The sequence below is a fragment of the Apteryx mantelli genome, chromosome 2 (genome assembly GCF_036417845.1).
Source record: "Apteryx mantelli isolate bAptMan1 chromosome 2, bAptMan1.hap1, whole genome shotgun sequence".
In the NCBI taxonomy this organism is placed as follows: Eukaryota; Metazoa; Chordata; class Aves; order Apterygiformes; family Apterygidae; genus Apteryx; species Apteryx mantelli.
In genome coordinates, this window is record NC_089979.1 from 29983482 (window position 1) to 29995330 (window position 11849).

Here is an 11849-nt window from a genome sequence, read left to right on the forward strand (position 1 = left end):
AGGGCAGAGAAAGACAGATCTTTTTATGTCAAACCATATAGAATTTTTTCATTTTCGTTAACTAAAAAGAAAAAAATATAGGGTTAAAGTATGTGTACTTTTACCAAAGGGAAAGGAAGTCTGAAAACTGAAAAGACATTCACAGGTACAGGTGAGCATCATGCTCAAAAACAAGGAGCTACCTCTCTTTTCCCCTCAAGAATAACAATTCAGAGGCCTTTGGCATGAGAGATCTGGATTCAGATCACATCCCCCTAGATCAGGTCTCTCACTTCCTAGCAGAGTGACCTAACCAGTCACCCAGAAGTTATGTTGGGTGAAGTGCTCTCAGTCTCTTTTATTCAATCTGTTCTACTTCATTACTTTATTAAACACATTACAGCAGGCCTTGGACCTCATGCATTACTGTGTGACTGATCCATCATGCTCTGTCTGTCTCTCAACAAATATTCAGCTGAACATGGAGAGACTCCTTAACTGTTCCACAGATAACTCTACCTTTTAAGTCTGCACTAATAGACATACATCAAATCCAGGAAGATATTTTAATTAATAGGTACAGTTACTCCTACTGCATAGGAATGCAAGGAGAAATAATATATAAGCATAAAATATACTTAGTATTAAATTCTACCTAAAATAAATGTCAGGCTTCAGTGATATAAAAAAGTTAGGACAGCTCACTGTCTCATCTCTCTCACTTTCCCAGTGTCAGGGCTTTGAAGAGGTCAGTGTAGCTCAGAAAGTCTGTAGCACTTCCCATTAGCCAAGGGTTCCCACCCTCCGATGCAGCTCTTTCTCAGATGCTCATGCAGCAAGAGCTGAGCCGCTGCAATTTATAGCCCAGTATGTTAGTATAAACTGAGTGCCAATCTACCTCCATGTGTTGGGTTGGAAGCCATGAAGGTTGAGTTGCTGCTACCCAACCAGCCAATACATTGACAGCAGCTAGACCAGAAACCTTTGAGAGGAACAGTGGGGACACTTGGCAGATGCTCCCTGGGCTCAGCCACCCCTACTCAGTCATTAGAAGCCTAATTCCCTGTGGGCAATACCACAAATACCACTTCTGTGACAATTAAATTCATTTCCATTCTGACTACAAGGCCATTTCTCTCATTTTTTTCTCTTCAGTTTATTTCACATCAATATTTAGCTTATATGTCTCAGTCACCAACATACTCATTGCCAAGGTGGTTCTTTCAGACTTCTCTTTCCCCATCATACTACACATTAACTAGTTAAAGCTTCTGATTAATTTGGTATTTTCAACAAATTCTCTTCTAGGAAAATCTAATTTTAGTAACTAAAGATTTCAGTTTTTCTGGACAACTTCAATGCTTTCTCCATCTAACCAGCAATGTTTTACATTTCTCACAGTCTTTAGAATTTTACATAATTTTTTAGGTTTCTCAGTAAAGTGTGTTGGGAAGCCAAATCAGCACTGCATATATGCATCCATACAGTTGCAGTACATTCTGCAAGAATTGGAATAGACCAAAATATTACAAATATCATACTTTCTATAACTCTGCAGAATGACCAACAGTTCTGATCTTCTTACATCCTTCCTATCTAACTCCCTTCTCTCAAAGACTTTCATAGTGCCCAAGTTGCGCAAATACTATTTGAGGTCTAGCAATGAATCTCCTGAAGCTCCTGAACTTTAACAGAAGATCACAAAAACTAGGTGTTACACAATGCTATCAGATTAGACTCATGTGGATAAAGACGGAAGAGGTGGAGAAGGAAGAAGAAAGTTCTAAACTCAGGGTGTTGGCTTAAACATTAAACCAGAACACTAAAGTTCTGTTCATCATCACTATTGCTACTTTGGGGGATCATAAGCAAATTTAGGGTTTTATTTTTATGCTGCAAAATTTAACTGCCCACTTTAAAAAATGAAGCATTTCACCACTGCTTGAATGATTCTACTGAGAGAGAATAAATGCAGTCGGTAGCGGATGTTTGGAACAAAATCTTGTCAGCCCTGCAGAAATCAAAATGATAGTATCCTCAAATAGACACAAATGTTAATAAACACCAGCAGTTCATAAAGCTGCTGTTACATAATACACTTCTCTCAACCCCTCTAATTATTTTCCACCATTCTGACAAGCAGAGCAGCAGAGTGATTCAATCCTCATCACTGACACAGACCTCCAGTGTCTGCAGAGGATGTTAAATATCATGCGCATAGTGAACAAACCTGTGTGAAAGGCTGGAGGTTACAGCTAGAGGATACAAGGTCAGAGTCATACCAAGGTCACTGATGGCAAGGTTTATAATGAAGTATTCTGCTGGTTTCAAAAAATTCTTTTTCTTGTAGGAAACATAGAGGAGAATACTGTTCCCACACAAGAAGCATATTCCTGCAGAGAAACATACAACATGAATAAATAGTTACTTTCAGCCATCCTCCTTTTTATGAACAGGAATAATGTGCTGTCAACATAGCTAGCTTTTTCAGGATGAACTTTTCTCTTCTTTATGTTTGACGTTTTCTCTTTTTTAGATTTTGTATTTTTTGAATCTTTTTATCATCCTTCTAGTTTTCTTCCTATTTTGTCCATCAAACTATCTACCAAGATCTAATCATTAGTAATAATAAAGTGCCCACATGTCTTCGAATTTTGTCCATTAAACTAAATGACCTGCCAAAAAACAGTTTTTCTGTAGGAAACTGACATGAAATGAGAGGCTATATCCATCTGCCATGGCACACATTTCCCCAATTTCAAGTGTTCTCCACTTACTAAACCTTCTTCCTTTGGGGCAGTTTCTCAGAGATGCCTGTTATAGTTTTGAGTAATAATAAATGATACAGCAAGAATGTTGAATTATGCATGAAAAAAGGAAAAACGTAATTAAATAATGTCTCTACCATGTGTAGATAGAATGATTTTCTCTGGGAGTGCTACTATTAGTGTGAGATCTGCCCAGAGATGACAGAAGCTTAAGAAGGCTAGAAGTAGTCTAACCAAAGACAAGCAATTTGCTCTCTACCTTCAAACTAGCAGGATTAAAACCTATGACAGATCCACAAAGTTAGACAAGAGTTAGGTGACCATCAGATGAAAAGGTCAGACAACAGAGTCAAAAGACAGAGTTTTAGGCAGCCTTTTTAGAGCTATGCAAGAAAAACACTTTCATATGTAAAAGCTTCAGAGGCCTACTGACACACAAATGCCTAACGAATGGGGGGGAGGGAGGGGCCTTAATATATGCCTCCTAAAGTTAAGCTGTTGAAGAGGGTCCAAGCGCCTTTGTGGACCTCACTGCCTGTTCCTGCATCTTTGGAAAAAGCATCACTTTACATAAAAAAACTGAGGTTAACAAGTTGCATAGAGAAATATACCACAAACCAACTTTGGCTCTAGATTATAGCCAGAAGACAATAAGCCTCATTTAACCATATCCTCATAGGTTTAAAAAAAAAAAAAAAAAAAGAACCTTTATGTAATTTCCCAAGTGTACTACAGGTCATGATATTTTCTTTTAAAGAAGACAGCAGATCAGTATCGATGACTAATGTTACTTACTAAGTTCCTTTCTATCACTGACCTCCTTAAACCCACTTAAGATATTTGTAATATATTTGTAATTTGAAATCTTCTGGAGAGAGAAAAGATTTTCTCCTTGAATTCTACTACTGGAACTATGCAATAATTTTGTTCCAGACATTTTTCTTCCAAAACTTCAAAAATATAACAATAAAAATACAGTAAAAAGCAAAAATTTGGTTTAACATTTTTCTTTCCATGTTTCACTATTTTTCAAGATTTTAATTACATTTTAATCTATCACATATCTTTAAATCTTAAGCAGAATCTGAGCAGAATCAAATTAGATGAGGTCATGAAGCACAGATCACTAGACTATCAGAATATGCTCTCTCACTATTCTTAGTAAGATTAATTTTATCCAGAACATGAAAATTGCAACCACATCAGCAATATCAACTGTGCCAAATATCTTCAGTGGCTGTACTACGGGATAGTCATCAATCATTACTTTTCCTTAGCAACAGCTCTGTGAAGAGACAGCAGGGCGAAAAGTAGGATTACAATCCTGGACTTCAGGAGAGCAAACTTTGGCCTCTTCAGGGACCTGCTTGGAAGAATCCCATGGGATAGGGTCCTAGAAGGAAGAGGGGTCCAAGAAAGATGGTTAATATTCAAGGATCACCTCCTCCAAGCTCAAAATGGTGCATCCCAATGAGCAAGAAGTCAAGCAAAGGGGACAGGAGACCTGCAAGAATGAACAAGGTGCTCCTGGCAAAACTCAAACAGAAGAAGGAAGTGCACAGAAGGTGGAAGCAGGGACAGGCCACTTGGGACAAATATAGGAACATTGTCCAAGTATGCAGGGATATGACCAGGAAGGCCAGGGCCCATTTGGAGTTGAATCTGGCAAGGGATGTAAAGGACAAGAAGGGCTTCTATAGATACATCAGTAACAAAAGGAAAACTTAGGGGAAATGTGGGCCCGCTACTGAATGGGGCAGGAGCTCTGGTGATGAAGGACACAGAGAAGGCAGAGTTACTGAATGCCTTCTTTGCTTCAGTCTTTACTGCTAAGATGAGCCCTCAGAAATCACAGACCCTGGAGACCAGGGAGAAAGTCTGGAGAAAGAAAGACCTTCCCTTAGTGGAGAAGGACTGAGTTAGAGGTCATTTAGGCAAACTTGACATCCACAGGTCCATGTACCCCGATGGGATCCACCCACAAGTGCTGAAGGAGCTGGTGGATGTCATTGCTAGGCCACTCAATTTTCTTTGAAAGGTTATGGAGATCAGGAGAGGTGCCTGAGGACTGGAAGAAAGCCAATGCCACCCCAGTCTTCAAAAAGGGCAAGAAGGAGGACCCAGGGAACTACAGGCCAGTCAGCCTCACCTCCATCCCTGGAAAGATGATGGAGCAGCTCATCCTGGAGGCCATCTCCAAACATGTGGAGGAAAAGAAGGTGATCAGGAGGAGTCAGCATGGCTTCACCAAGGGGAAATCATGCTTAACCAACCTGATAACCTTCTATGATGGGATGACTGGCTGGGTAGATGAGGGGAGAGCAGTGGATGGTGTCTGCCTTGACTTCAGCAAGGCTTTTGGCACTGTCTCCCATAACATCCTCATAGGGAAGCTCAGGAAGTGTGGGCTGGATGAGTGGACAGTGAGGTGGATTGAGAACTGGCTGAATGGCAGAGCTCAGAGGGTTGTGATCAGCGGTGCAGAGTCTAGTTGGAGGCCTGTAGCTAGCGGTGTCCCCCAGGGGTCAGTACTGGGTCCAGTCTTGTTCAACTTCATCAATGACCTGGATGAAGACACAGAGTGCACCCTCAGCAAGTTTGCTGACAATACAAAACTGGGAGGAGTGGCCGATGCACCAGAGGGCTGTGCTGCCATTCAGAGAGACCTGGACAGGCTGGAGAGGTGGGTGGAGAGGAACCTCCTGAAGTTCAACAAAGGCAAGTGCAGGGTCCTGCACCTGGGGAGGAATAACACCCTGCACCAATACAGGCGGGGGGCTGACCTGCTGGAAAGCAGCTCTGCAGAGAAGACCCTGGGAGTGCTGGTGGACACCAAGTTAAGCACGAGCCAGAAATGTGCCCTGGTGGCCAAGAAGAACAATGGTATCTTGGGCTGCATTAGGAAGAGTGTTGCCAGGAGGTCGAGGGAGGTGATCCTCCCCCTCTACTCAGTCCTGGTGAGGCTGCATCTGGAGTGCCGTGTCCAGTGCTGGGCTCCCCAATACAAGAGAGACATGGAGCTACTGGAGCAAGTCCAGTGAAGGGCTACAAAGATGATTAGGGGACTGGAGCATCTCTCTTATGAGGAAAGGCTGAGAGAGCTGGGCCTGTTTAGCCTGGAGAAGAGAAGGCCGAGAGGAGATCTTATCAATGTGTATAAGTATCTGAAGGGAAGGTGTAAAGAGGCTGGGGCCAGACTCTCTTGAGTGGTGGCCAGCGACAGGATGAGAGGCAACGGGCACAAACTGAAACACAGGAAGTTCCATCTGAACATGAGGAAAAACTTCTTTATTGCGAGGGTGACTGAGCACTGGAGCAGGTTGCCCAGAGAGGTTGTGGAGTTTCCTTCTTGGAAATATTCAAAAGCTGTCTGGACACAATGGTGGGCAACATGCTCCAGGTGACCCTGCTTGAGCAGGGGGGTTGGACTAGATGATCTTTAAAGGTCCCTTCCATCCTCAACCATTCTGTGATTCTGTGATTATGTGGAGCTGTTTTCAGGAGATAGAGCGAACTGAAGTTACTACAAAAACGTGATTCCAAAAGTTCAAAGTCCTCCAGATATATTCATAAGCCTTTGCCTTGGGTAACGGTAAATACATTCCACTGCCAGTTATTTCTCACTTTCTCTTTGCATCAAGTTTCTTGTTGCAAAGAGAAAGGTCCTGTCTTCTGCTTAGTAACTACAAATAACGACACACTCTCACCCTGTCCCTAGCACAACAGCTGTCAGTGAAGCAAGCAGTACAGTTGTACACATTTGGCTTGAAGGCAGCATGTGAAATGTCAAAGAAAAAGTGCCTGGAAGAAAGAAGTCACCTTAGCAAGCAACTAAAGCTCCCAGTTCACATAGCACTTAAACCCTCTGGGCTTAAGCTAACTGATGTGTATCCACATTAAATAATAATCTTGTAGCTGCATTTCATTCTTTCAGTTTAATAAGGCAGAGTATCTAAATTCAGCTTGTCCATTGTTGGGGCCCTTGCGGTGCTTCAGAACAATAATCTATATGAGATATAGAGCATGGAACTAACACTGTTTAGGATTAATTGCTTAGCACAACTTGCTTAGCATTAGTAGCTAAATTTGCTGAAGCCTTAGGCCTCAGGCTATAGCCGCTGCTACGTGCTTTAAAGTAGTCCACCAAGGACACTGGTGCAGCTGGAAATGATACATCCTGAGAAAGTACAGATAAACTAGCAGAAGCCAGTGGGAACCAAGGTTAAGGGCTAGACAGCTTTGCTAAATAAGTAGCAAGGTACAAGGCATGACCGCTGCGTGCGTGATCGGTGCCATGATTGGCTACCTGTGACATAATCTGTATAAACCACCAATCAAGGGTCAAGGCGCCGCGTGCCTGTACCTATAAGATGGGCAAATTGCTGAATAAAGTTGGAATTGAATCTGCATTCTGTGAGTGCGTATGATTCTTTCCCGTCACTCCCGCGGACCGTGACAGTCCACCTTCCCCACAGGTTTCCCTACACTGCTTATTCTCACAGTGGTCCATCAGTTGTTTCTACACAAATCCCTATTTCCTCAGCTGCTACAATCCGGGCACCTCCACCAAAACCAAATGGGTCGTGCTGTTTGATCACCAAATGTTCACTCAGGAGGAATTTTAAACCTACTGTATATTACTCATATGATTTATATTTTAATCCTTTTACTAGTATTTGTTCCATTCATTAAGCAGAAGCAGTAACAGCACAATTTCACATTAGAAGCCTCAGCTTTAAAATTTTCCTAGTGACCACTGCTACAGCATGTGACTGCCCTCAAGAGACAGTAACAAAAACAAAGATAGGACATTCATCTGCTTTTCCCCCAAGGCAACCTGTTGAAAAGGAAAGGCTGAGTTCATTTCAGATATTAGTGCTACATTTTCAATGCTCTATCCTATCAAAGGCAAATTTGTTATAATCTAAAAGGAAAGACATCCTATCCTAGAAAATGTACTTCCTTTAGTTGGTCATGAATTCTTGAAATCTACTTGAGCTTGTGGTTTTTCAAAGTGGTCTGCTGGCTTATCAGAGCTAGACAGTCTTAGGTTTTATCCTGATCTTTGGAAAGGCAATCTGGAGAATGAAATCCCATGCTGAGGAAGGAGGAGTTTTATTCAAAGTGCACAGCACTGGCTAGAGTCAGGCACAGGATCATCTAAGCCAAAACTTCAGTACTTTAAAACAGTCATTCAGACATGACAAAAGCAGGCTGATATTCCCAATATATGCAGCGTTCCTCATCCAAGAAGTTCCTTCTTCCAACCCTACTGCTAATTTGGCTTTGATGAGAGTGGCCATCACTTTCCTGAGAAGATAAAAAGACCTAACTCAGAAATGTCAAGATGATGTTTTTCACAGCACTGTCAGTGCAGCTGTTGTTGTCTCATTTACTTTACTGGTTGTTGGACAACCTTATCAAAATGAAGACAAAACTGCTGTTCAAATAATACCAGTTTTCACCTACCACTGTAAATTAAAATAACTTCATTGTTGTCATAGTTTATTTCATTCTATTATGGAAACCACAGTCCCTATAGTCAGGCCTACTGAGTTCCTCTGCTGACATATCCAGTTCACCAGCACTTGTGTTAAGTCTGTGCATTAGCTGTGCTGCATCGAGAACTGTAAGGATAAGTATTTGAGCTTTCTGTTTGTTATCACAGTAACATCATGAAAGCAGATTCAGGAAGTCAGAATCCCATTCAAGTGAAAGTATTCCTATCCTCCTAAATAAAAATCCAAACACCTCCATTAAACAACATTTTGATAATCACCTGAACAGTCAGTTCAAACAGTTATTTGTAGCGCTTTGCAATCTTTACATTTTTCTAAGCACTGTAGACATTTGTTGCTTTTCTTTATCATAATTCAACTAAAATCACACCTTGTCAGGAGCAATAAAGACATTTTCATCATGAAAATTCCCAGACTGCTAGGTTTTCTCCAGAAACCTACCATCCAAGCAGTTCCCACATGCACCTATATTTTTGCAAATATTTGTAGTAATTTTAGAGTTAAGCACAACCAGTCATCAGTTTCATACATCAGTAGTCGACAGGTCTGAGTGGGTTACATAAAGAAGGGTTTTAAAAGACAACTGTGAAAAAATATTAAATCAAATTATAATTTAAAAGCAAAAGCATCTCTTTTATCCAAAAGATGGATAAAGCCATCTTCAAATAGGGACTGAAGAAGAAAAGAACTGCACACTAACTGTTCAAAAACCTCTCAACACTCTCTGACTAGTTTTGTGTGGCAGATTGCAACAAAACAACATTTTGTCCAAGCTGATGAACAATACAATATTTTTGAAAAAGACTTTACCTGCATTTACCTTTAAAATACCTTACCTGTATTTTTCTCCCTCCTTCCCTTACCAGCCAGGACTTGCCAAAACACAAGTGTGTCACACATTTAAATGAATGCATGCTAAATCAGCTTCATTAAACCTTTCGATTACATGTTAATTATGATAAACCACGTAACAACTCAGGTCTGGGCATCTACGTTCAACATATCCATTCAGATAGATTAGTTTAAAGTCACACTTTTAGTTAAATTGTTGTCATTGTGTATATATACCATAAACCTCTCATTTTCTCCTTTCAAACAGTCTTTCATTAACTCCAGATCTTCCATCTTCCCTGAACAACTTATTCAGTGCTTTGCCTCTTTCCTCCTATATATATTAGTTTAAAAAGCCTAACAGCAAAAGTAAGCAGCAGATGGAGCAGCAGGAGGTAAAGGCAACAAATGAATACAGTCCAATAACTCATCATTAAGTGTAAAGCATTTGTAATAACTGGTAGATACTATTTCAAATCACTTTAGTGACATCAGCATCTGACTAAGAAGGAACAGGAAGTGGGCAAAGCTTCCAAACACACTTCTAATTACATTTTTTTCTACTAAAGAAGCATAGTATGTAGCCCTGTATGAGGCTTGTTTGAAACAGGATTGCACACCTGCATCCACTAAATATGTGACATAATGCCCAGCTACTATGCCTCAATTCAATTTTGAAAAATCAGAATCTCCCCTTTTTAAAACAGGTTTACTCCTCAATAATTCTGACAAAAAAAATTAAGACAACAGAAGATAGACACAGGAACTTTGACAAATTCACAATGTATGAAAGATTCCTGAAAGAGGGAGCAAATACAGGACTTAACTGATTGCAAAGACTTTGAAAGTAGTAACACTAACTGCTGTAAAGATTTATTAAACCATGATCAGTCATTCACTCGTACAAATGAACTTCCATATATGAATTTCTACTTTCTCATTTTTTGGCCAACCTGAACATCACTCATGTTGCCACTTCAGCATACAAACATAAAGCAAGCTGTCTATGCATGGATACACTGAGGTCCTATCATCATTCAACCTCATGGGGAATTCTCTCAGAAATAAATTTGTTTTTTTCACTCTGGTTATAAAAGCCCATATTTTTGGAGCACAGGATTGAAATCATGCTTGTCCTCAACATCATGGCACTCCATCTTCTGTAAGTAACACTAGCTGAAAGAACTAATTAGAAGTCAAAGAGCATTGTAGCTTGTGTGCAGTAGCTTATCCATGAATCTAAAAGGGTTAGTTTGGCAATAAAAATCAAGGATACATTTCAAGGGTTCCGTTATTACAAATTAAAGACATTACCTTGAATAACTCTTTTTTCTTAAAATGTTCAACACCAGATAATATCTCTTATTTGTCCTGCCAACCACATTAAAAGCACCCACATGAATCAAATACATTAAGATGAGAAAAGCTGTACAAGCAGACTGAGAGCCTATGTGCTTCTGAAGAAAGTATGACAAGAGACATCCCTAAATACCAGTGCAACAATAGTGCTACTTCTACACCACAACACAGGGAGGGAGAACAGCAGGCAAAAGGGACAATTTTAATGTAGTTCTGTTAAATTTAGTAAGAACAGAATAAAATAGAGACAAAAATGTTGTGTACATCTGTATGTCAGAGTAATTATTTATGTATTTCCACCCCCAAAATCAAGATACAAAAGTCCAAAATCCTCCCACAGACCCCTCTGTACTAAGAAGTTATCTCAGATTCAGGAGATACTCACAAGAGACCCCAGGAGGTCACACAACATGATCACAGTCTGATGCAAGCTGTTGACCTTCACGGAAATGAAGCAATCATCCAGGCTTGACCTAAGACACAAGGTCCAGCACTGTTCTTGGGTAGGTGCTCAGTCAGTGAGGGAGGAGGAAATGATGCCTTATTTTTGCCATTTGTCTAGCTTCACTTTCCAATCACACAAACTCCCACACCAGCACAGAGAGAGACCAAAATAAGTCACCTTTAACCTTTCCTTGACAATTTCAATAGAATGAGCTCTGGAGATTTAGGACAGAGGTTGTTTCTATCCCAAAGAACTGACTTCACTGACCTGAGTGGAAGATTTGGCACTCCAGGATTTGCTCTCACTTTCTGCAGTAAATCATTCCAGTATCCAAAATTTTACAACATTTGCACCAGATTTTAGCAGCTCTGTGGCTACCAACCCTTGTCTTCAATATCCCATAATGCTGCCTTATGATTAATTCTAAGTATTGAAGTTTCTTCAGGAAGAGGAATCTCATCAAAATCCTGCAAATTCAGAAAACAGCAAAATCTACTAGCCCTTACCTCTGCCAGGGTTATTGATGGATGTGAAGTATATAAAAAACCCCACTCTGCTGGAAATGCAGTGCTGACAATCTGCACACCATTTAGGAACTGATTGCATTATTGGATATTCCATACCTGTTTCACACCTCCAATCTTCATAATCTCTCAGCAGCTGGTAAAAACCATGGAAGCATTTACAGCTGATCAGAGCAGTGGGGAAAAAGGCGCATAAACCATATTGACAGATTGCTACTCAAATTCTTTTCACAGGGGGGATGTGCATGCCAAAGCTTCAGGTCAACTCTCTCCCAGCCATGAGGTGGATAAGGGCATGTCCAAAAGGACATGGATATTGTGCAACTGTCTTTCCCTTAAGGTATCTCCTCTTTGGCCTCGTTATCTCTGCTTCATCATGGCTTTATTGCCTTTCACATGACACCAACAGGAGGGAGTAACCAAG

At 40.6% G+C, this 11849-nt stretch overlaps 1 protein-coding gene across 1 annotated transcript in view; it reads right to left on the reverse strand.

Annotated features, from left to right (window-relative positions):
- Nucleotides 1–11548, reverse strand: part of LOC106494397 (opsin-5-like) — a 29051-nt gene extending 17503 nt beyond the window's left edge. The window contains 3 exon segments of the mRNA XM_013954643.2: nucleotides 2210–2372; nucleotides 11284–11368; nucleotides 11525–11548. Of these exon segments, the coding sequence (XP_013810097.2) occupies nucleotides 2210–2372; nucleotides 11284–11368; nucleotides 11525–11548 (272 nt within the window).
- Nucleotides 11549–11849: the final 301 nt, after the last annotated feature.